The sequence below is a fragment of the Musca autumnalis genome, unplaced genomic scaffold, assembly GCF_047663935.1.
Source record: "Musca autumnalis isolate F117 unplaced genomic scaffold, ASM4766393v1 scaffold_1, whole genome shotgun sequence".
NCBI classification, from domain to species: Eukaryota; Metazoa; Arthropoda; class Insecta; order Diptera; family Muscidae; genus Musca; species Musca autumnalis.
The window spans coordinates 227,155,146-227,180,826 of NW_027411644.1; the positions used below are offsets into that span (position 1 = coordinate 227,155,146).

At 35.9% G+C, this 25,681-nt stretch overlaps 1 protein-coding gene across 1 annotated transcript in view; it reads left to right on the forward strand.

The window, feature by feature from the left end:
• side-III (sidestep III) overlaps positions 1-25,681 on the forward strand; it is a 738,714-nt gene that overhangs the window by 665,710 nt on the left and 47,323 nt on the right. The window contains 2 exon segments of the mRNA XM_073960318.1: positions 6,190-9,324; positions 22,020-22,154. Coding sequence (XP_073816419.1) covers positions 6,190-9,324; positions 22,020-22,154 — 3,270 coding nt within the window.

Genomic DNA, 25,681 nt, shown 5'->3' on the forward strand with positions numbered 1-25,681 from the left:
GTATTCGGATGTTAACGACCATACAATTACAATTTATGTTATTCCAATTAACTTAATTAATTGTTTATATTATCATACAATTAAATATCATTTTTTATTCAATTATCGAAAGGTTTCGGTTTCTGGCGGCGTTCAAGAGACGTCGTTCTTCGTGTAGATCCGTCCATTCTTTAAAGTTGTTAATCCATGTTGTTTCGCTTATCCTACTCTAGAAAAAATGAACATGACCAAAATATTAAAATGTGCCAAATCCCCTCAGCGTTGTGTTCGTTTATATTTCCTGAGTATTTTAGCCATGAAAAATTTCTTACAAGTGATATGGTTAGACACTCCGCTCGGATTCGGCGTTAAAAATTAAGTTTCGATTCCTAGCTTATATAAAATTTTGTCAACGGTGGTGTAAACTTCTCAGCATAAACTTCGAGTTCATTTCCTGTGTAACTTTGAAAATAATCTGGTTGCATTTTCTGAAATAAGAGATGTTTCTCTTGTCACTTTACGTAAGTTTTATGAGAAAGAGTTTTTATTTTATCTCAACAACCATTAGTGTTGGTCCGACGAAACTCTTTTTTACTAGTCCTGCCACAATGTGCTGCTAAATGACTTACTAAAGGTCTCACATTAGTTATTCGAACAGCAGGTTTATAGCGGCAGTGAGTAGTTATGTTGCAGAAAATCCATTCTGTTACAAAAATATCGAAAATATTGGGTAATTATGTGAAGACTGGTAAACTCTGAAACTTTGCACATATTAATAATAGTTCGAAACATAAAATTTTATTTCTGTATGGTACGGGTTTCTTTGAGAAGAAGGATTTTTTTAAAATATTCAGTTCCACTCTTCTGAATAAAAAAGTAAATTCAATTTACTGTTAGATATGGATAGTTTAAAGATGTACATTTTAGGTTCTCATTCCTAAGAAACGACCTGTATTATTCCAAAATATAAATAGTAAATTTTTCAGTTTTTCCTTATTTATAGGCTGGGAGCATATTTTTTTGTGCCGAAGACCTATTGAGAAACATTTGAAAATTGTCCTCGATGAGTGATAAGGCAAATATACACATACATACGTATATACTATGTTTACGTGTATTTGTTGCAGTATGATGCAAACAAATTTATTGAGGTATTGCATGTCAGCATGTCACTTAACTAAGTTTACACTTCGTACTTAGTTTAGGGGTAATTAATACTGAAGCTCATGTTACAATATCCAAATTGTATAATTACCTAGTTTAGGGCAACAAATATTATTTGCAAGGTATTTTTTTGTATTTTTCTATGCCATAATTAGCAAATAAAAACAAAATGGAAATTGTGTAATAATATCCACAACACATAACATAATAATGGTATACACAGTAGAAAGCAAAATTGGATTTACATTAATTAGTCCAGTCAAAATAGACATTGAAATGACAAAAGCTGAATTTTGGTGGAGAGCTAGGGTTTGCTATTAGAAGCAATGTCCTAAAAGTCCCCATCAATCCCATGTGTGCAAAAGCAGTTATTCGGGGTCAAAGGTCAAAATTTAGGAATTTTTTAGGTTTGCGGAGGTATTCTTGAAAAAAGTGACTGGACAAATATTATAGACTGAAAAATTCTTTTTTCTCGGTTTCCTTGAAGAGCGAAATTATACCTATCTTTGGAAAAAAACGAGTAAAAAAGTATCAGTCGACATTGCCGAAAGAGATATACCCTCAGCCTGTGTGGATTGAAATACTTTTTTTTCAAAAAAAAAAAAACTTACTTATTTAGGGGGGTTTTCAAAACAATATGGATATGACACTGTGCAACACTGAAAATGCAAACAACTTCTAATGGGCATTTTCTGAAAGTACATATTAAGACTACAAAAACCTTAATTGGGTTTTGTGTTCTTAGATCGGGTTTAGATTTTATGGTCTCATCTAAACCGACCTAAAATGAGCCTTTTTTCCAGTGATCGGACCTTTATCTCCGAAACTAATTAGAATTTTGCTTTGCAGTCTTCAGCAATATTGTAGCATTAAGTAGTAGAGCTTATGTGTCAAACAGATGAACTAGGAAAAGCTGCATCTAACGCACCAAACTGGTTAAAATATAGAAAAGTTTACATAATTTCTGAAATTCTGGTCAGTAAAAACTAAACTGTTGGGAATTGAAACAAGTAACCGTTCTAAAAATTTTCCAAATAATGTGACCATCAATTCTTCAGAACATTCTGAAACTCTAAAATGGTTATTTCACGTTGTTTAATGGGTATTTCATAACATACCTTTTACGAAACTTATTTCAAACAATGTTCACCCAGGCTGTTTATTCTTATGTTGGGGATTTCAATGAATTATTGAAATATTTATCAAATTGTTGTTGAAAAATTTGCTATAAACAAGGCTATAGAAGCATTTTACAACAATATAATGTTCTGAAGAGTTGTGTATTACATTCCAGAGAATATTTTCCCAAAAGGTAACATCAAGAAGAATTTAACATTTTGGGAGATACGCTGCGAAATATACACAAATTATAGAATTTTTAGATATATTATAAAATTTGAGGCAATAAATGCAGTTTTTCGAGTTCACTATTCTTCTTCTTGCTCTTATCTACAAGTTTAATGCAGATGTCAAAACAAGATTCGTATTGGTTTCAGAGATACAGCCCCGATTTCTTTTAAAAATTCGATCTTTAACCATGTTTAGATGAGGCCATAAAAATCGAACCCGATCTAAAAAAACAAAACCCAAATATGGTTTTTGCCTATTGCTCCTCCACTTTCATAAAATTCTGGACAGAAGTTGTTTGCACGCGATTGGCTCAAAAATGTTGCACAAAAATTTGCGGGGATATCGATAGATATGGATTTTTTTAAACTGAGTTTCGACAATATTTAGAGTACCATTTTAGCGAATATTTTCGAACTTTTGTGGGGGAGGTATCGGAAGGCTCACTCTTTCCACCTTCGAATTTCATCTAATATTCGAAGAAATATTACGATATCCAAAGTGTGGACGAACGCAGTATTCGGTTCGAGCTCTCCAGTCACTACATATGGTGCCATAGGGGGTTTTTACAACTTTTTTCTCCAGAAGTATGGTTTTGCCTTTAAAAAAACTTTTACTGTCGTAATTGAAGCAGCGAATGCAAGTTGCTTCAACAAAAATCAAAGTGATCCGAGAGCAGGTCTTAATGTGAATTTATCCAAAAATCTGTGTGGGAGGTACCCGACGGAGTGGACAAATATAGTCCATGTTCGAACCTGACCTATACCTGGTAGATATATTAGGATGTGTAAAGTATGGACCAAATCTGTCATACCCATCACGCCCGCACAATTTTTCCGAACATTTTTGAACTTTTGTGGGGGAGGTACCTGAAGGAGTGGATCGATATGGCTTATCTTCGAACTTAAACTCAGTTTGCCCAAAATATTACGAAGGCCATATTTTAGATCGAAACGGCAGATCCGTTCGAAAGTTATCTTACGCTCCAACCACTACACACGGTGTCATAGGGGTTTTTTTGCACCTTTCAGGCAATTTTTTTAGGAAGTATGGACTTGCCCCTTATGTAACTTGTACCGTTGTATGGGGGGCAGTGAATATAAGTTGCTACAACAAAAATCAAAGCGATTCGAGAGCAGGCCCTAAACTGAACTTTTCCGAAATTTTGTGTGGGAGGTACTTAAAGGAGTGAACCGATTGAGTCCTTATCTAAGTCTGGTACACATTTCACGATGTGCAAAGTATGGACGAAATCGGTTATCCCTTCAAGAGTTATCGTGCGGGAAAGAACGAGTAGACCGATATGGCCCATCTTCGAACTTAAACTTAGTTTGGGCAAAATATTATGATAACCAAATTTTGGACCAGATCGGCTCATCCGTTTGAGAGTTATCGTGCGCACCAGCCAGCCAGACAGACAGATGGACGTACATTGCTAAATCGACTCCAAATTATCTGAAACACATTTCGTCCAAACATACTTGGGGTCTTACCCCCTGTTTTTGTAAAATTTTTTATTCTTCTCACACGAATTGTCAATTTTTGTAAATCGATTTACTCGCTTTAGCGCAAATGTAGAGCGCTGATTTTTAAATGAGGAATTCTTAACGATATATGGAACGGGTATACGAAAAATTAGATATGTATGCCTTCTGGGTGCTGAGCTATGGATGCCTAACTATTAACTAACTAATATTTCGATGAGGCCCGTATGAAACTGTATATAACCTTTCTAGCCTAAAGGCTGAGGGTATTAAAAACCAACAAAATCGGAGCGTGTTTAGTAGAGTTATTCCATCATAGGGTCATTTTATGCAAAAATAATCCATTTAACCCACATGTGTTATCAAAAGCCCAACGGGAACGGCCCCATACGAAAACTCTCTAATTTTTTTTAATTTGTGTCAAAAGGTAGGGTTTTTTGTGCTTCTTACGGAAATGTTTTTTTACTATAGTCCGTTTCTGATAGGTCTTATAATTTTTGAGAAAAACCAAAAAATTAATATGTCCTCCAAAAATGACCCTGAATAACTTCGTTTGCACAAGTGGGATCGATAGGGATTTTTAGGACGTCACTTTTAATGGCAAACCCTAGCTTTTCACCAAAGTGCAGCTTTGTTGGAATTTTTGATATTCCCCCCTTATACACATGTCTATGTTGACTGGACTATAATATATGAAAACGATTTCATATAGCATTAGTTATACTATAAAGGGTCTATGACCCATTGCAATATTTCCGATAAAGGACCCAAAATTTTGAAAAAAAAGAATTTCAGTTGTGTAGTCTGTATTCGATGTATTCATAGATGAAAATCTCATTTTGGTTTTTTGACTAAATACTTGAGTCATTTTTTCCAACGGATTAAGATGTACTTTTGCATTTTGGATTCTGAGTAAATAAAATGCCTCCTTGCAAAGAATGTATATACATACATAGGTCCACGTTTAGATATAGCCCCCATAAAAAAGTACCGCCCGATTTTCGGTATTTTGACGATTTAAGTCGACTTTTCCAAACGATTTGTAATTTTGCATATGAGTTCTCAGTGCCACCGTGGTGCAACGGTATGCACGCCCGCCTTGCACGCAGAAGGTCGGTGGTTCGATTCCCCGGCCAGGCAACACCAAACATTTTTCAACGGTGGCAAAATACCCCTCAGTAATGTTGGCGACATTTCCTGAGTATTTCAGCCTTGAAAAACTTCTCTACAAGTGGTGTCTTAGGACACGCCGTTCGGACTCTGCGATAAACAGTAGGTCCCATATCATTGAGCTAAATATGAATCGGGGTGCACTCATTGATATGAGAGAAGTCTCCCTTGTCCTGTATGGGATGTTGTGGAACAATGTTTTTTTTTTTTTTTGTTCTCAGTAAACAAAAAAACCTCCTTCCAAAAACTGTTTTAAGTTTAGGCACCATATAATGGTAACGCTCTATTTTTTGATATTTTGACGTTTTAGCTAAATGTTTCAACCTGAACAAAATGTTGAACATAGGTCCATGTTTAGGTATAGCTTCCAATTTTTGTCCATGGGAGGAATCACTGTGCATCGTTGCTATGCTTCTTTTGTTTCTGTCAAAGGTTAAGGGCATACCTCTGTGGGCATTTCCTGCGATTTCACATTGGAACATATCTCATATTCAATATTAATTTAAATATTCTCTTCTAAATATATACAATCATGTTGGATATTTCGGAATTACCTTGACAATATGTAAAAATAATATATAAAAAATTGTAATGTTTTGAAGGTTCTAATTTACTTGTTACAAATTTTAAAACTCCAACAAATAACATTAAAATTTATTAATTTAATTTTTTAAGTTCCTCCCTAAAAATAAGTTCTTCTCCTAATCCCAAATTATATTTGTGTCCAATAAAATCGTATTGGTTATTTGGTATTGTAATAACTTTGATTTGATAGCAATTTAGTTAAATAACAATCAATACAAAATCAAAATCTTTACAAACATTCGAATTAAATAGATATAAAAAAATCAAAATTATACATAATGATATTATTTTGTTGTATATTTCTCCCCACGAATCCCAGATGTTTTGATGATGATGTGATTATCCTTGGATGGACCAAGGGGAGAATATATACATTGATGTTCTCTATTTTTTTTAATAATACTCATGTTGTGTTTTTCCCTTCTCGTTATTTTTTCTTCCTTCAATTTGTATTGTATAGCAAAACCGGGAGCTTTACGCAACTGTACCCTAAGGCCATATGTGGTGACCTCAGCATCGTTAAATTCATCGAATCAAACAACAATGCATGCCAATCAAATGATGATGCCAACACAATATGGAAGGCACGAAACAAATTTCCCGCATATGGAATTTGTACGTGAGCGACATAATAATAACAATAATCACAATGATGGTGGTGGTAGCGGTACTGCTACTGCTGGTGGTGTTGGTAGGAATCCCAAACCAGTAAATCCTACTTCAAATACAAGTAACAACAATGGCAAACATGCTAGCAAAAACTACAATAAAATTAACAATGAGGGCATCAAAGGCACCAAAGGCAGTAAAGCAACAACAACAACATCATCTGGAAATGTTGCCGGGACAAGGACTAACAACAATATTAATCAACAGCATGTTATACAAAAGCAACAGCAACACAAACAAATGATACAGCAAAAATATCGCCGTCCCTTGAGTCCACAGCAAATGCAACTTCTAAAAAAACGCACCACATTTACACCCACTCTGGCCTTGGCCGGTCTCAAGCGGCAACAGCAGGATAAAAATAAACAACAGTCACCGCAAAACAAGTCGTCTCTACCACAAAACCAGCAACATCGTCAAAATAACAAAAATAAAATTGTTAACAGGCAACAGCAGCAGCATCGTTCAAGCCAAGAGGCAACTGCAGCAGCAGCAACATCATCAGTAATAAAAGCCAAACAAGGACCACAAGCAGCCGCACTCACCGCATCCAAAGCATTTATCAATAATCAAAGTGATGGATTGTCATTGTCAGCCTCACCGCCAGCATCCACCACAACGACAACAACAACATCAGCAGCCCAGGGAAGCAGTCATGGCAAAAATAAAATGGCCATAAATACTACAACGGCCATCAAGAAAAAACTGAGAGCGAAACGTGCTGCCGACTCACAAACAGTTGCAGCAAAAGATAAAAACCATCACGACAATGATGTTGTAACTAAAATTCCAAAGAAACAGCAACAGCAACAAAAACATGTGAATGGCAAGAAAGCATCAACGCAGAAGAAACAACACAATGGAAAAGTTGCCATCAACAGTGGAAAGCATGGGAAAAAGGGAAAATCTAATTTATCATTGGGTTTAGGAGAGCCAATACAACAGATACCGGAGACAAAAAAGGTGGCCAACGCCAAAAGCAATAGGTATCAGTACAACAATAACAACAATCGTGACAACAATAAACATTTGAAAAACACGCAACAACGTGAGATAAACACAATAGGGGTAATTCATCATCATCATCAAGAGCAGCAACAACAACTGAACAATCATCAGCAGCACAGACGGGACACAAAAGTGTCGGCTCATGGGGAATCATCAAAATCTAGAGCAGCACCAGGAAACCCCAGTCATTCACGAAAATTACAAAAACGACTAGCCAAACGAGATGTTGCAATGCATCATCAACTGCAACAACAACAGCCAGAAGATGAAGAATCTACAGCCACTGCTTTAGGCACTGAGGCATCATCAAAAAATTTGTTCCAACTGCATTTAACGTCGGACAAGGCTAATGAAAATGACTCTAATAGAACCAAGGAGCAGCATTCCCGAAAAGCATACCATCAGCATGACAGTGATAAGGCTTTAGGAGATACCATCCATTCGGACTCAATTGAATTGCAGGACAAAAAGAGAATACGCAAATCATTAAACCCCAATGAAGATAATAAAGAAATATTCTATGCTCAGCTATTAGACGACAAGGATAACGACAGCAGCAATCACAAGAAATTTAACAAAACAATGCTGGCAACGAGCAACAACAAAAACATCACAACATCATCAAGCCAAATGAACAAAAATTCCTTAAACTCTTCCAAAAGACAGGCGAAAGGTCAAATGCCACCAAATAAACCTGAAATTACAAATCAAATGGTCGAACAACAACAACATGAACCACAACAACAACATCTTACGGCATCATTAAAATCATATGATGATGATTTAAATAGTAAAGAATCAATGGCCACCCCTGATACCGGATCAAATTCTCCACCTGGTGATGAGAATGATGATACCGATACCAATAACGATGACCCAACAATGACTTTAGAAAGTGTAGATATATTTGAGAATAACAATATTTTACAACAATACAACAATAAGCCCAACAACAGCAGCAACAACAGCAATAGTTTGCTCAATGAAATTTCTATACAAGATGAAGACAATGAAACCCTTGTGGGCATGGATGCGGGTGCAGATGATGAAGACCTACATCAAACTGCTGAATTAATGGATGTCGATGATGAAGACATTGGCTTGGAAGAGGAAGATGAAGATTTAGATATGGAAGCGGAGGTAGATGAAAACGATGATGATTTGTTGGCAGAAATTGTTGAAGATTATTCCTTGAATGATTCCAAAGTCCTAGATGAAGTATTGTCCAGCATAGATAGTGCAATGCAAAGGCAAAACATTAATTATTCAACAGCAACAACAACCACAACGACGCCAGCAACTTTACCCATTGCCAGTGCTTTGACTCAACAGAACAATAACAACATTAACAACAACAACAACAACCAGAGAAATGAACACAATAACAATCAACAGAATATTGACCATCGTCATTATCATCAAATGTACCTGAATGACAATAATGATGATGCTGCTGTTCCCCACTCCCATCCACCTTATACCCCACAGACACCAAGCTCGGAGAATGCTGCCGATAATGAGGACAATGATGACAATACCACCAGCGACAACATTGACACAAATGATCTGAATAATGAACCACATTTTGATTATTCACGTATGGAATATAGCTTTCACAATGGCATTGCTACCCACAGTCTTGTAAGTCCATATGGTGGTCCTGTCGTCGCCTCAACCTCAGATATGTTGGGCAATGGTATCGGTGGCATTGGTAATGGTGGCGGTGGTGGTACTATCAATTTTGACAATTACGATAATATCATCTACTCAACCATGGAACTGGAATGTATGCCAGGCTATGATGGTGGCCTACAACAGCATTACTATTTGGAAGCATACGATTCGAAAACAAAGAAATTACGTTTAAATACAACGAGCACATATGCTGATGTACCGATATTTCGTATTGATTTAAGTGGTAAGTAGAAGATATTTCGTATTCTTGTTGTTTGCCTTTAAATAGGAATGAATTGAAATGATGATGGTGGAGGTGGGATTTCATTGATGAGTGGATTTAAGGAAGAACAATTTATGAAATTGTCTATAAATGGAAGTGGAAAAGAGGGAAGTGGCAATACTTTTAAATAGCTCTATTTGGAGTGAGAAACAACAACAAGAATTTTGAAACTTTTTGATGGGGAGGTACTAGAAGCAGAGTAGTCTTCGAGGACTACTAAAACAATCCAAGAAGTGGCCTTGAAGTTTTTTTCAATGAAAATATTTTTTGTGTTTTAAGTAGACTTAACCCAGCAAAAGGTTCTTGGCCAAAAAGTAGTTGAATGAGCAGTACAAGTGATTTCAGATTACATATTTTTACGTGAAGAAAGTCATTATTTTTACTAGGACATGGAACAGTAGAAGCTGTCTGTTCTTGATCACATACGTGAGTCAAGAAGTATTTCTTAAAACGTTTTTGAACATTTTAGAGCAATAGCGAATTCTCTAGCATAAAATTAGTCATACGAGGATACCCTCCACCCTAATTTATATTGGAACCGACAAGCAGAAATGTGTAATAGCTACGACGGATACCATTCTCTGTTGCAAAGTTTAAATTCTCCATCGAATGCTTTATACTAAATTTCAAATGTTTCGGTTGGATAATATGACTAATAAATAACACATTCCCAAAATCGGGGGTACCGTCCAGCATAAGATAGAGAGTATAATTATATTTGCTATTCCATTTGTAACACATCGAAATATTTGTCGAAGACCCTGAGTCGAAATATTTGACCGTCTGCTGAAATACATATTTAAGATAAAGCTTTATAATTTCGTACAGAAGCTTATATTACTCCTAGGATATTTGGTATTGAAAATGGGTCCATGTTTCGGTATTTTCACAATTTTAGGAGGGTATACCCGTATGGTCATTTTTATGCTATCGAATCCGCATTCGCCGTCTTGTCGAACTATCTTGTTACACCCTCAGCCTTTAGGCTAGAGAGGGTATATACTAGGCCGGGGCAATTTGAAACATTAATGGGCCCTTCGCGTTTCTGATTCCTGGGATTGAACTGAGTAAATGAAAATCTAGCCTCCCGATTTTGACTTGAAGTTTTTTTTTACATTTTTGTTGGATATTTTGGCATATAACAGCCAAACCATTGGGATTTGCAATCCAACACAAAAAAACAAAATTGTAGCCAACACAAAGGAAAAAGGATCAATAAAAATCCGTTGTAAAAAGGAAGATATGCCGTTTAAATTTGAAAATGTAAGAAACCCAGATTTTTACTACTTTTACCGTTATAAAATAATAAAACGAAGTGACGCAAACGAACCAAAGATATTTTCGTTGTCTATGGACCCAAACACGATAGCATTTTATAACAGAACCCTTGAATATTTGTCTACTCAACTTTTATAGAACAGTGTCATTTATCCATATTTTCCGAAAAATGTGCACTTTCTCAAGGCCAAAACTGCCTGAAGGAGCATTCCATACTTTTGAGATGTACGGGAGAGTTCTTAATTATTGTGTTGGATACAATTTTGTTCTTTGTGTTGGAAATCTCAATGGCTTAGCTGTTATATGCCAAAATATGCAAAAAAAGTCAATAAAAATTTCAAGTCAAAATCGGGAGGCTCGATTTTTATCGTAGACATATGGTCCAGTTGACGTTTTTGCTCAGTTCAGTTCCAGGAATCAGAAGCGTGAAGGGCTCATTAATGTTTTTTCCTTCCACACAAATCGCCCCGGCCTAGTATATACACTTTGACACAACCAAAAATTTGCCTCATCGAAAAAACGGTTTTAGACCCCAAGTATGTATGTTTGGAGGAAATTAGTTTCAGACACGATAACTCTCAAACGGATCAACCGATTCGAACCAAATTTCGGGTATCGTAACATCTTGTCCAAACTTAGTTTAAGTTCAAAGATGGTTCATATCGGTCCACTCCTTCGGGTACCTCAACCACAAAAGTTCAAAATGTTTCTGTAAAATAGTGTGAACGATAACTCTCGGAGGGAGCAATCGATTTGCACATCGTATTTTTCCTTTCAGATATAGATCGGGTTCGAATATGGACTGTATCGGTCCACTCCTTCGGATACCTCCCACACAAAATTCGGATAAGGCGAAGTTTAAGAGCTCCTCTCGGATCGCTTTGAAATTGTTTCAGTAGATTGTCCTTGTGGCTCCCTTTACGACGGTAAACATTTTTTCTTGCGCAAGTCCATACTTTCTGAGATATTGACCTGAATGTTCAAAGAAACCCTGACGTCACCAACCAAAATGGCAAATCCGCAAGATAATTCTCGCAGGAATTTTCTAATTGGTGCAGATTTTGCACATCGTATTATTTCATCTAGTCATGTATCAGGTTGGAATATGGACTATATCGGTCCAATCCTTCGGGTACCTCCCACACAAAATTCGGAAAAAGTGATGTTTAAGAGCTCCTCTCGCTTTGTTTTGATTCTTTTTTCAGTAGGCCGCTAGAACGGCCTCGTTTACAACGGTACAAGTTTTTCCGGAGTAAGCCAATTCTTTCTGAGATAATGTTCCGGAAGCTCCAAACCCCTGCCGGCACATACTAAAATCGCTATTGTGCAACATACCTCTAAAACTTTTTCAAAAGTTTCTTTCAAACTTTGTTTAACGTAATTTAATATTTCGAGTCATTTATGAAAAAGTTTGGTTACTAAAATTTGTTTGCATATGCCAATGATATGGTATAGTCCCACATTACTGTACCTACAGATTTTAAAGCAAACTCGTGATACAAAATCAATATATTTTACATAAGGCACAATTATTGTGTTTGGTTTCTTTTTTATTTGTTTTTATTTTTTTTTTTTTTTTGGTCTTTGGCTGAGGGTATATCTCCGTCGACACGACTGACTAATACTTTTTTACTTGTTTTTTATACATTAAACTTTTTCACTAAAAATGGACAACAAAGGTCCCCATACAAAGTAGCCCTCGAGAATTTGGGAATTTAATTTTAGCTACATGTTTTACTATAATAGCTGTAATTTGACATTAGAGGTTATATCTCCCGATTTTAGGTGTACTGAAGAGTTTGTCTGCATTTCTTGACCGAACTATCTGTAACGTAACATTGGATGTCACGATATTTATCGACTAAAAATTTTTTAACAAAGCTCCATGTTTTGGTATTGCTCTTATATAACAGTACCTCCCTACTTTAGGTGTATCGAGGAGTTTAGATACATCTTTCGTCCGAACTAGCTGTAAATTAACATTGGAGGTTCGCGGTGGTCAGAAGCCTTCTTCCCCTAAAACCGTCAACATAGGCCCATGTTTTGGTACCTTATAACGGTACCTCCGGATTTTATGTCTTTTGGGGATTTTAGCTAACATTTTTGACCGAAATCCCTGTAATTTGGAATTTGAGATTTTCAGTGGTCACAAAACTTCTCCAAGCTAAAATTTTCTACATAGGTCTTTGTTTTGGTATCCCATTTAACGGTACCTCCTGGTTTTAGGTGTATTGAGGATTTTAGCTACATTTTGTGTCCGAACTATGTAACCCATGTAACCCACAACAAAGAAATGTAAACAAAACTAACTACTTATATTACTCCTTAATAAGTTATGAGTACGATGGCACAGAGCTAGTGTGGCCGACTACAAATCAGAGGGTTGTGTGTTCAACGCTCACCGCCGGCCGGGTACTTTTTGTTAAACAAAACATCGAATATTTAAACAACCCTTAATGTTCGTGTGCGTGGCCTAGTATGTAGTGTGTTCGGCTACAAAGCAGAAGTTCGTGTGTTCAAATCCAGCCAATAGCGAAATAAAATAAAAATATGAAGTGTGTTGAAATAGAAAATTAATTCCACCTAAACTGATCTATAAATAACAAGTAAGAAAAGCGTTAAGTTCGGTCGGGCCGAACTTTTTATACCCTCCACCACAAATTTCAGCCATTTCGGTGGATTAATGTGGCCACAACCTTCAAAATACCGAAATTCGGAAGGTACCGTTCTATGGGGGCTATATGATGGTGTGGACCTATACCTACAAATTTCTGGGGGAAAGTTTTATACGCCTAAAGAAGACTAAATACCAAATTTCAGCCATATCGGTGTGATAATGAGGTTAAAACGTTCAAAATATCGAAAATCGGGAGATATTGTATTATGGGGGCTATATCAACACGTGGACCTATATAAACATTTTATGGTAGAAATGTTTCTTAGCCTCTGGAAACACAAAATACAAAGTTGCAACCGATTCTTTGGTCAAATGGGTCTAATACATTCAAAATATATTAAAATGACGCGTACTTTATAAGGGGTCTTATGTGGGGACTATACCAAAACGTGGACCTATATAACCCAACTTTGGTAGGAATATTTTCCGGTCTCTTAAGACACAAAATACTAAATTACAACCAATTCTGTGGTCAAATGGGTCTAATACATTCAAAATATATTAAAACTAGCAAATGCCCGCTACTTCGTATGCGGAAAGGGAACAGAATATATAATCAATATTTAATACGGGAATGGTGAATGCTGGAGATTCTGTTGTACTAAGACCTATTTTTATTACCAATATTTTTTTCGATTGTAGCCAGAATTTACAAAAAAAAATCTGCCTATCGCATCCCTACACAACTACCATATTTTTTATTTCGAATTTACAAAACTACGTATCATATTGCAAATTTCAGATTTGACTCCTGGTTTTAACCCTTCCAACATATATTCTAACCCCAATTCACTTTTCCAGCTTTATCTGTTCCCCTGAAACCCATTATAGTACTATTTAGTACTTTTTGTATAAATAAGTACGAATTTTAAAAACCTCCTCCCTACCTCCACTCTAAACACCAATTGCTAATCTAATACCGAATTTCAAAATTCCAGTTCTACCCCTTACAAAATCACAAATTGTACAAAATTCTGTACCATATAGCAAATACCAAAAGGTACCAAATTTTGTACCATTTTGCACTTTTCGTACACGATTTTCCAAAATGTACTTTCATATCTATCCATTGACCTAAACCCAATTTATAGCCAATGTAGTTCCATTTAGCACTTTTCCATAAGTATGAATTTCCAAAACTACCTCAATCCTTCACTCCAACAGTACTCTGTTCACGCAAATACAAATTGTAGCGAATTCCGTACCATTTAGTACTGCATCGTGCACGTTAGTACGATTTTCCAAAGCTACCTCTATTTCTCAATTCTATATTCCAACAGTAATCTTAATTCCATATTTCAGGATTCCAGCTCTTCAAATCCAAATCATAGTAAGCTCACTACCATTTAGGATTTTTCGACCTTTGGTACATAATCAGTGACCCCCATTCCAAATTTCAGGATTCCAACTCTATCCGTTCACCCAAATCCAAATTGTACTAAATTTAGTACCATTTAGTACTTTTCGTGCACTTATAGTTCGAATTTCTAACAACCTTTCTTTGTTACTCTCCATCAGTGACCCTCATTACAAATTTCAGGATTCAAGCTCAATCCGTTCACCCAAATCCAAATTGTACTAAATTTAGTACCATTAAGAACTTTTCGTGCACTTATGTACAGTTCTAATTTCCAAAAACCTTTCTTTGTTACTCTCCCCCAGAGACCCTAATTTCAAATTTCAGGATTCCAGCTCTATCCGTTCACCCAAATCCAAATTGTACTAAATTTAGTACCATTTAGTACTTTTCGTACCCTTATAGTTCGAATTTCCAAAAACCTTTCATTGTTACTCTTCATCAGTGAACCTCATTGCAAATGTTTGTATTCCAGCTCTATCCGTTCACCCAAATCCAAATTGTACTATATTTAGTACCATTTAGTACTTTTCGTATACTTTTAATTCTAATTTCCAAAAACCTTTCTTTTTTACTCTCCATCAGTGACCTTAATTCCAAATTTCAGGATTCCAGCTCTATCCGTTCACCCAAACTCAAATTGTACTAAATTTAGTACCATTTAATACTTTTCGTGCACTTATAGTTCGAATTCCAAAAACCTTTAATTTTTACTCTTCATCAGTGATCCTCATTCCAAATTCCAGGAATCCGGCTCTATCCGTTCACCCAAATCCAAATTGTACTAAATTTAGTACCATTTAGTACTTTTCGTACCCTTGTAGTTCGAATTTCCAAAAACCCTTCGGTACATCTTTCTAACTCTCCATCAGTTACCCTCATTCCAAATTTCAGAATTCTAGCTCTTCCCGTTTGCCTAATACCAAGGGTACCATATTTAGTACCTTTTAGTACTTTTCGTACCCTTCCAGTTCGAATTTCGAAAAATCCAGCCTTATCTCACCCCTACACACCAACAGCAACCCACACTAAAAATTTCAAGTTTCTAGCTTCAGCCGTTTCGTCTGGGCGTTGATGAATCAGTCAGTCAGTCACTCACCTCACTACTCTTTTATATATATAGATGACGCGTACTTTATATGGGGGCTTATATGGGGTCTGTACCAAAACGTGGACTTATATAACCCAACTTTGGTAGGAATATTTTTTGGCCTCTGGAGACACAAAGTACCAAATTACAACCAATTCGGTGGTAAAATGGGCCAAATATCTTAAAAATTCCTTAAAACGACGACGCGTCACGCGTCATTTTGTATGGGGCTATACGAAAGCGTGGACCTACATAGCCCGCTTTCAATACCAAAAGTCCTACGTATATATAACATATTTTCCCAAAATTTCATCAACCTACGTCAATCCGTTCGGACGCTAGAGTGATTTCCACAGACGGACAGACGACAGACGGACGGACATGGCTATATAAATGTAGAATTGCACGCTGATCAAGAATATATATACTTTGTGGGGTCTACAATGATTATTTCGAGTAGTTACAAACCTACGTCAATCCGTTCGGACGCTAGAGTGATTTCCACAGACGGACAGACAGACGACAGACGGACGGACATGGCTATATAAATGTAGAATTGCACGCTGATCAAGAATATATATACTTTGTGGGGTCTACAATGATTATTTCGAGTAGTTACAAACCTACGTCAATCCGTTCGGACGCTAGAGTGATTTCCACAGACGGACAGACAGACGGACAGACGAACGGACATGCCTATATAAATGTAGAATTGCACGCTGATCAAGAATATATATACTTTGTGGGGTCTACAATGATTATTTCGAGTAGTTACAAACGTAGTGATAAACTTAATATACCCCCATCCTATGGTGGAGGGTATAAAAAAATATTTTTTAGCTTATAGCTTATTTTTCAACTTCCAGTGACCATAGAATTACTAATTATTCTAGTGGTCATAGAATAACTAGTAATTCAGTGCGAAATGCCCCTGTTAAAATAATGGGTTAGTGACGGGTTTTGTAAGTAGTTTCGGCTGCCAAAAATCCCTTACAAAACCCATTATTTTGATTTTTTGCTGGGTGTAATTAAATAATTGAGGTCCCAAGTGGTCACAAAACCGTCAACATAGGTCAATGTTTTTGTATAGCTCCCATATAAATTTAACTGCCGATTTTCGGTATTTTAAGTATTTTAGCTAATATTTTTGACCGAACTACCTGTAATTCGACATTTGAGATTACCCGCAGTCACGAAACTACTCCACCAAAAATTTGCAACATGGCTCCATATTTTGGTATAGCACCCAGATAATAGTACTTCCCAATTTCATTTGTATAGGAGAGTGTAGCAAATTTTTTGTCCGCCAAAAAAACTACAACACAGGTCCATGTTTTGGTATAGCCCCAAATAACTTAACCTTCTGATTTTAGTTTTTTTTGAGGATATTAGCTAAAAGTTTTAACTGAACTATTTGTAATTTGTCATTTGAGGTTCCTATCGGTTACAACACTTCTTCACTAAAAATTGTCAATATAGGTCCATATTTGGGTATAGGCACAAAATAATGGTACCCCTCGATTTTCGGTACTTTGAGGGTTTTAGCTACAATTTTTGACCGAACTACCTGTTAGTTTATTTTCAAGATCACATTGGTCACAAAATTTCCCTGTCAAAAATTGTCAACATTGGTCCGTGTTTTGGTATAGCTCCGATATAACTGTACTTCACGATTTTCGGAATTTTGACTATTTTAGCTATTATTTTTAATCGAACAACATGTAATTTGAAATTTCTCCATCGAAAACTGTCAACATAGTTCCATGTTTTGATATAGCCCCGATATAACGGTACCTCCGAATTATAAGTATTTTTGGGGATTTTAGCTGCATTCTCTGTTCGAACTAGCTGAAATTTGACATTTAGGTTCACAGTGGTCACAAAAATGTTCAACATATGTCCATACTTTAAAATAGGCCCATATTAAGATGCCGCCCGGTTGAAGATATTTTTAGATCCATTTTCTGACCTAATTTAGGCATTTAATTTTTCCGTGGTCATAAAATAACTCAAGCTAAAATAAATTAGTCTACTTAAGCTTAGAATATTTTATGGTGGAAGGATCGGGTAGCTTAAGGCATAATCTATAGTTCTTTCCTAAAACAAATTGTGATCCGTAAACAACTTATTGACATGGTTAGTGGTGCAGAGTGTCACATAGTCGGTCTTTTTCTATGGTCGCTTATGGCTATATCACACCACATGCTTTTTCAAATATACGACATCAGCTAGTCTGTATATTAGTACACCCAAATTGACAACATACATGTAAAAAAGCATATGGTGTGATATACCCATTACTAACTCAACGTTCTCTCGAGTGAATGTGACATTGGATGATTAGTGGCGTCTTATATTCGTTTTACTCAACCCAGGGATCATCTGCGTTTGAATGCTTATTCCAAGAATCTCGTTCCACAGATAAGCTAAATTTTTCACTACTTTTTAATTAATTCGCATGTATGTATCTTCTATATTTGTTGGGCTCTCACCTATTCCCCAAGTGCTGAATTAATACCATTTTCCGAAGGAAGTAGGAAAATGTGAGCCCTTTTCACTAAGTGAAATACATACATATACTAAATAAAGATGGAGCTAAATGCTTAACAATTAAAAAGACCTGCAAATTCGAGTTCTTTGACATCAGTCTCATTTAAGGTGTGAAGGGTAGAAAAATAAATCGTTTACACAAAAAAATCTTGTTTTGCATAGTCCTTTCCCCACATTTTTCCAAAAACCCACTACATGAAATTTCACACGAAAATCTACTCACCATTTTCAATAGTTATAAAAAGCCATGCCATACACGTAAATACCACCAAACACACCTATAGCAACATATATAGATTTCCATACACCTCATTATACAATTTCAGTTTTCAACATCACTAATTCCCTGTACAAGACAAACAAAAACAAGGAAGATAGAAAACAAAGTATAGGTAGAGAAAAAAAAACGAACACGAATACACAGAATAAACAAAAACTTCAATAATCAAAGTTTGGCTCATTAAACACGACACGAAAAAAAAATCAACATTAAAAGAGTTTTACAAGCTAAATTTACTCTACTCTCCATATTCTTGTTTGGATTGGGAAAAATCGCTGGCAGGCAAATCAACCTTTTTTTATTCCGCACCACTAGGATCCAAAGAATTTCTATGGTTGGTGTTGCCGGAGATTGCTTGGTTACGCAGTGTTGGTGAAATGCAGCTCAATGATTTGCCACAAAAAGAACGACTTTAAATAAAAAACGAATCCAACACCATTAAAGCTAATGAGAAGCTTATAATCGCCAGAAAAGAAAAAAAAATTTCTAGTCACATTTACAGACTTATTTTTTTCTGGCGGCCTGTTTCATGTAATTCCTTGTCCTTATAATTATCGAAGTTTAAAAACTCTCAATGATTTGTTGGCTGTCTGTTTGGTTTCTTGGTTGTTTTGTAGAGATACCTTCATTAAATGTTGGTTGGCATGACTTAAAAGTTTGTTTTTGGCTTAGGAGGGGAGCGGGCAAACTTTGATATGTAAGAGTTTTATACACAAAATCCTAATGATGTTCCGGTAGTTGATTTCTTGTTTTTTCGTGGTATAAAAGGGGATTTCATTTGTAAGGATAACTGAAGTTTTTCAGAACCCATTACTACTTCTAGTGCTTATCAGCAGCTAACTGTTGACGCTTGCTGTTGGTTTGTTGACATTACATCTTTGCTTTGGTAATTACGCAACTAATTAATGTTATTTCAATAAGTAATCCGCAATGCTGCTGTTGGTGCTACTGTGTATGTCATCCCCATTTTCACATTTCACCCACCGCCATCCGAGACAGGTAGCACAGCAGCACAAGTAGTAAGCCAATCAACCAGTCTACAGCCTATTAAAGGGTAATTATCGGCAAATAGCACAACCATTACCATTGAAGTGTGACTAAGTGTGAGATTATTTGATGTTTGTATAAAATTTATATGCACATACATACATAATGATATACATGTGTATATGCCACATACATAAATGCCGTGTGTGTTATGTAGTTGATTATTCTGTAATGTTAATTTAAGCACCCGCATGAGTAAGGGTAATCAAGAACGCAACCGTTTGTATTGCTAATCACAAGCCATTGTTAGACACCTTAAAGTATTTCAAATCGTCGAATTTTAAATCACAATTTAATGTAAGTGACATAAATGTGAACTGTAGCTATGTCACTTTGACATATTTTAGATGTTGACAGTAACTTTCTGAACGTGGTTTAATTTATGTTCAAAGTTCAATGACTATACACCTCTGAAGCCCACGACGAGAGTAGGCTATAATATGATTGTGTTGAAAAATTATTAAAGTAGTGAACCATTAGTCATGGAAGCTACTAAACAAAATCAACAATACCCTGTTCCCAGCAAAAAACTTCATTACCATACACATTCCGGCAGTGACACGGGAGACTTCTCTCATATCATATTAGCTCAATGATATGGGGGCTATATTTTATGGCCGATTCCGAACGGCATGTCTTATAACACAGAAAATGTCGCATACATTACGCAGAGGAGTATTTTGTGACCATTGGGAAGTATGATTTATGTTGTGCCCGGCCTGGGATTCGAACCGCAGACCTTATGAGTGCAAGGCAGACGTGTTTACCATTGCACCTCGGTGGAACCCACCCTCCACCACATAACGGAGGATATACTAAGTTTGTCATTCACCTCGAACATATTATGTTTGTAACACCTCGAATCATTTTAGATCCCACAAAGTATATTAGGGGATTTCTTAGTTTCTGTGGTGATGCTGCTCATCAGGTATATTTTCAGATTTTTTTGACTAACCCTTGCAGAGATATCGCGCCTTGAAAAGCCAACTTCTGTAAAAACTATATGCAAAAGAAAACACATAACTTTTGTTAATATTGGTTCAAATAGAGAAAATCTTTTTTATACCCTCAGCATTTATGCTTACGAGGGTATATTCACTTTCATACGGACAAGATGTGCCTCATCGAAATAATGGTTTTAGACCCCAAGTATGTTTGGACGAAATCCGTTTCAGACAATTTGGAGTCGATTTAGCAATATCCGTTCGTCTGTCTGTCTGGTTGGTGCGCACGATAACTCTCGAACGGATGAACCAAATTAGTCCAAAATTGGGCTTTCGTAATATTTTGTCCAAACTTAGTTTATGTTCGAAGATGGTCCACTCCTTCCGGTACCACCCCCACAGAAGTTCGAAAATATTCCGAAAATTTGTGCAAATTTGTGAAAATTTGAAGGGAGTAACTGATTTGGTCCATACTTTGCACATCGTGAAATTTTTACTAGACTTAGAAAAGGTTCCAGTATGGGCTCAATCTGTCCACTCCTTCGGGTATCTACCACACAAAATTTCGGAAAAGTTCAGTTTAGGACCTACTCCCGAATCGCTTTGTTTTTGTTGTTACAGCTTGTATTCAATGCCCCCTATACGATGGTAAAAATTTCATCAGGGGCAAGTCCATACTTCCTGAGAAAATCGCCTGAAAGGTGCAAAAACCTCTATGACACCGTGTGTAGTGGTTGGAGCGCAAGATAACTCTCGAACGGATTTTCCGATTCGGTCCAAAATTTGAGCTTCGTCCACTCCTTCAGGGTCCACTCCTTCAGGTACCTCCCCCACAAAAGTTCAAAAATGTTCGAAAAAAATTGTACGCACGATAGCTCTTGAAGGGATTGACCGATCCATATTGGTCCTCCCTAAGTGTACCTACCCCACAAAAGTTCAACAGTTGTGTCTTAGTGCAGTTAATTCCTAATCCACATTTTTGTCGGCAAGTTCAAATGCCCAAAAAGGGCCACAAAATTCTGAAGGGAAAATTGTGTCCGTAGGTGAAAGTTTCACTTCACATTGGCTCAGGGTATATATCTGTCGGCATCTGTTGACTGACACTTTTTTACTTGTTCTACTAGAGTTTTTTGCTTAGTACAATCCCAGGAATCTGAAACGCGATGGGCCCCACAAAGGTTTTTTCATCCATACAAATCTCCCCGTCCTTATCCATATATACACAGTACCCCTTATGTAATTTTATATGTGATACAAAGAGATTTTTCACAGAAGGTCCCATACGAAACTGAAATCAATTTGCAATGTTTGAAGATATCCAACACGTTTTCCCACCTTACTTGACTATCGTCATTCTTATATGAATACAATAAATTTTATTTATTAAATTAATTTCTATAATAAAATTTGTCATATTTTCTTTTTTCCATTAGATTTAACACCCATGGACTATTATCCAGATCCTAATCCCGCTCTACATTTAGTTGTGTACAGTGTCAATCAAAAGGGACGCTCTGAGGCAATTGTGTTAGAAAATGTACCAATTAATGAGGCAGAAAAACGTTCAGGTAAGTTCAACACAAATATTTGCATGTTAAAGTATAGCCTAAGATGAAATTGATGCTGACGACGATGATGATGATGGCGATGGGCATACATAATTACCTCAATGTAAATCCTTGAGTTGAGAATAAACGTATAAAACGTGTACGATACAAATACCCTTTATGACCAACGAACATCGTGCATAATGTAAAGTTTAGTGTATGGCACTTAACTAGCATTACAACCCAAAAAGTATTATAAACTATAAGGGCAGCAGCAACAACAACAATATAAGGTGTACATACTTATCTTTGTCTATATGGGATATTGCATGTTAGAAGATAAATAATTGATATCGAGAATAGCTTAAGGAGACACGTAACTAATGGGATAAAAAGTAGTAGTGGAACTTACAAGGAAAGGAATCGATTTCCATAAGGGTTGGAAATCTGTACATTATTTTTTTCTCTAACGCATTTTTGGTTACCGACAAAAATCGGTTGAATAAAAACGTAAAGTTATGAATAAAAAGTATGAATAAAAGTTGGCAGCATTGTTGTTATCGATAGAACTTAGCGACAAATTTATTTTGGTCATTGTTTAAGTCTGGACTTTCCCCCATTGGCTTAACTTCATCACTTTCCTCTTTGCAGAGAAAAATGTTTACAAAACGCACTGACAGCTTGCAAAGTTTACTGATCGCTACCAATATCATCATTTCATCCCGGCGAAGGGAATTATCAATTGGCTTTTCAGTTTTTGAAATGATGTTTTTTTTAGTGAAAACCTGAACTATTTAAGCATCAAGTATTCTCATGTTAATGAGAATGATGCTCACTTTTCGGCTTTCCAAAAAAAACACCAGAACAAAATATTTGCAAGCTGACAGCACGATTCAACTAAGAAATCATCGATTTCTGTTAAGTTGAAATAACATCAACACAGTTACCTGTGAGTATGTCGTTGGAATTTTATTTACAAAATTCCGTTTTGCGCGAGCCTTCGCTGTTTTTTGTTTGTTATGTTTTAGTTGAAGATTCAATCATATGATTGTTTAAGTCTGGAGTTTCCCCCATTGGCTTAACTTCATCACTTTCCTCTTTGCAGAGAAAAATGTTTACAAAACGCACTGGTCGCTAACTTGCCGACAAATTTCGTTAATTACCTAAATTAAATTCATTTTAATTTTACCGATTTTTGTCGATAACCAAAAATGCGTTAGAGTATCCCACTACTGATGCCTTAGGAATAGCTTTCAAAATCAATAAAATATCCTTCAGTTGTCATCGTTCATAAGATATTGGAACATATTTCATTTATAATATTATACATACAGCAAGTTTATTTCATCGATCCGTTTTTCGAGGAACTAATTAACAACATTATTTTTTACACAGGGAGGAGTGACAAAAACTTATCGACATTATATGTAATAGTTATTTAAACATAAGTACTGGCGACATTTCTGAATATTTCATTCGCATAAAACATTTCTAAGAGTCAAGAAAAAAAGAAGTTCGGATATCTTTGAGTTTAAAACAGAATTTAGTTGAACACTTCTTATAAAAAGCCTTTTAACAATTTTAAAACTATCACGATGTTTGTAAACATGGAAAATCCCATATTTGAAACATTAACATTTTTAGATATCTATCTGTCTGAGGTACAAAATATGGCCAACTACATCAGTAAAGTTAAAATTTATTACGTTCCTGGTGTTGCGTCTTTAATATCACAATGTTATATCATAGCACGTAACATATTTACAAGAGTCATTTATTTAAAAGCGAAATTTTATCTGAAAATATATGTTACGGAGTTAGATGATTATAAATGTTATTTTAAACATAAAAGTTTATATTGTGAAAGGGTATATATTACGATTTAGTTAAACTTATTTTATAACATTAAAAAAAATTAATTTACAAATGTATTGAGAAGATAAGTATAACGAGTAAGAAAGTATCTGTCAGTTGTGCCGGCAGAGATATACCATCAGTCTCGGACCTAAAGAAAATAAGTAAACACAATACTTCTGACGTCCATAGGGCTTTTTTGAGTTTTTGGGCCAATTTCTCAGGAAGTAGGACATGCCCCCAAAAAATTGGACTGTCGTTACCAAGGCCGCATACATAAACACGGTGCTTTTGAGCCAACTTTATATGAAGGAAGCTTACACCTGCGATGTTTTTGCGGATTATGAAACTACAATCTTCATAGATGAGAAAAATCAGAAAACAAAAAAAATAGCCGAAACGCTTTTTAAATAAATCGCGGTCATACATAGTTCACATTTTCAGGTTTTTTTTAGATTTTCAAGATTTTGCTGGGAAAACGCTAGCCCTATCAAACTGGAACAAAAAAATATTTTAGCTGTGAAAATTCTCTACAAGATTCACCTTTATGATATTTTCGTAGGTTTTACCATTCTTGAGATATAGAAATTCAAATAAGGACAATTCACTGACTGTATCCTCTTCATATAAAACAATGTCATGACTGTAATTTCCCAACTTAAACTTCTATATCTCAAAAATGGTACAACTTGGAAAAAATTACGAAAGGCAATCTTGTAGAGAATTTTTACAGCTATAAGATTTTCTCCAGTCCCATTTCGATAAGACATACAGTTTTCAAGCAAATCGTGAAAACCTAAACCTAACAAAAAGCCTAAAAATGTGACCTGAACTTCTATATCTCAAAAAAAATTAAGCTCTAGGAACATATCATAACGGCCAATCCTCTAGAGAATTTCAACAGCTACAAGATTTTCGTTAGAACAGTTTCGATAGGACTTTCGGTTTTAAAGCAAAATCGCGAAAACCTAAAATAAACCTAAAAATGTGAACTTTGACCGCTATTTATATAAAAATACCTCTAGCGATTTTTTCTGGTTTTTGGAATTTTCCCTTCTATGAACATTGCTTTTTCAGAATCTTCAAACACTTCCCAAGTGTAAGCGGTTTTTATCTAAAGTTAAGTAAGTCGCAAAGTACATGACATCGTTTTATGAGGAAAAGTGGCAAATCTACGAAAATTTCGTAAAGTTCAATCTTGTAGAGAATTTTCACAGCTACAATATTTTTCCTAATCCCATTTCGATAGGACTTGCGGTTTCCAAGCAAAATCGTGAAAATCTAAAAAAAACGCTATAAATGAGTACTTTGATAGCGATTTGTTTAAAAAGCGCTCCAGCGATTTTGTTTGTATACCCTACACCACTATGTGGGGAGGGTATTATAAGTTGGTTTTGGCCAAAAAGTTTGTAACGCATCGAAATAATGGTCGTAGACCCATACTTATATATACCAAAATGAATGTCTCGACGAGCTGAGTCGATCTGGCTATGTGTGTCCGTCCGTCCGTCTGTCCATCTAAACCTTGTAATCACGCTACAGGTCGCAATTTTGATCGGATCGTCAACAAATTTTTGACGTTGATGAGGGTCCCGGAGGGGAAGAAGCCTATTGATTTTGGTGATGGTCGGATAACATTCAGGGGTCGGAATGGGCAAAGAACTTATTTTCGGAAAAAGTCAACGTTTTATTTC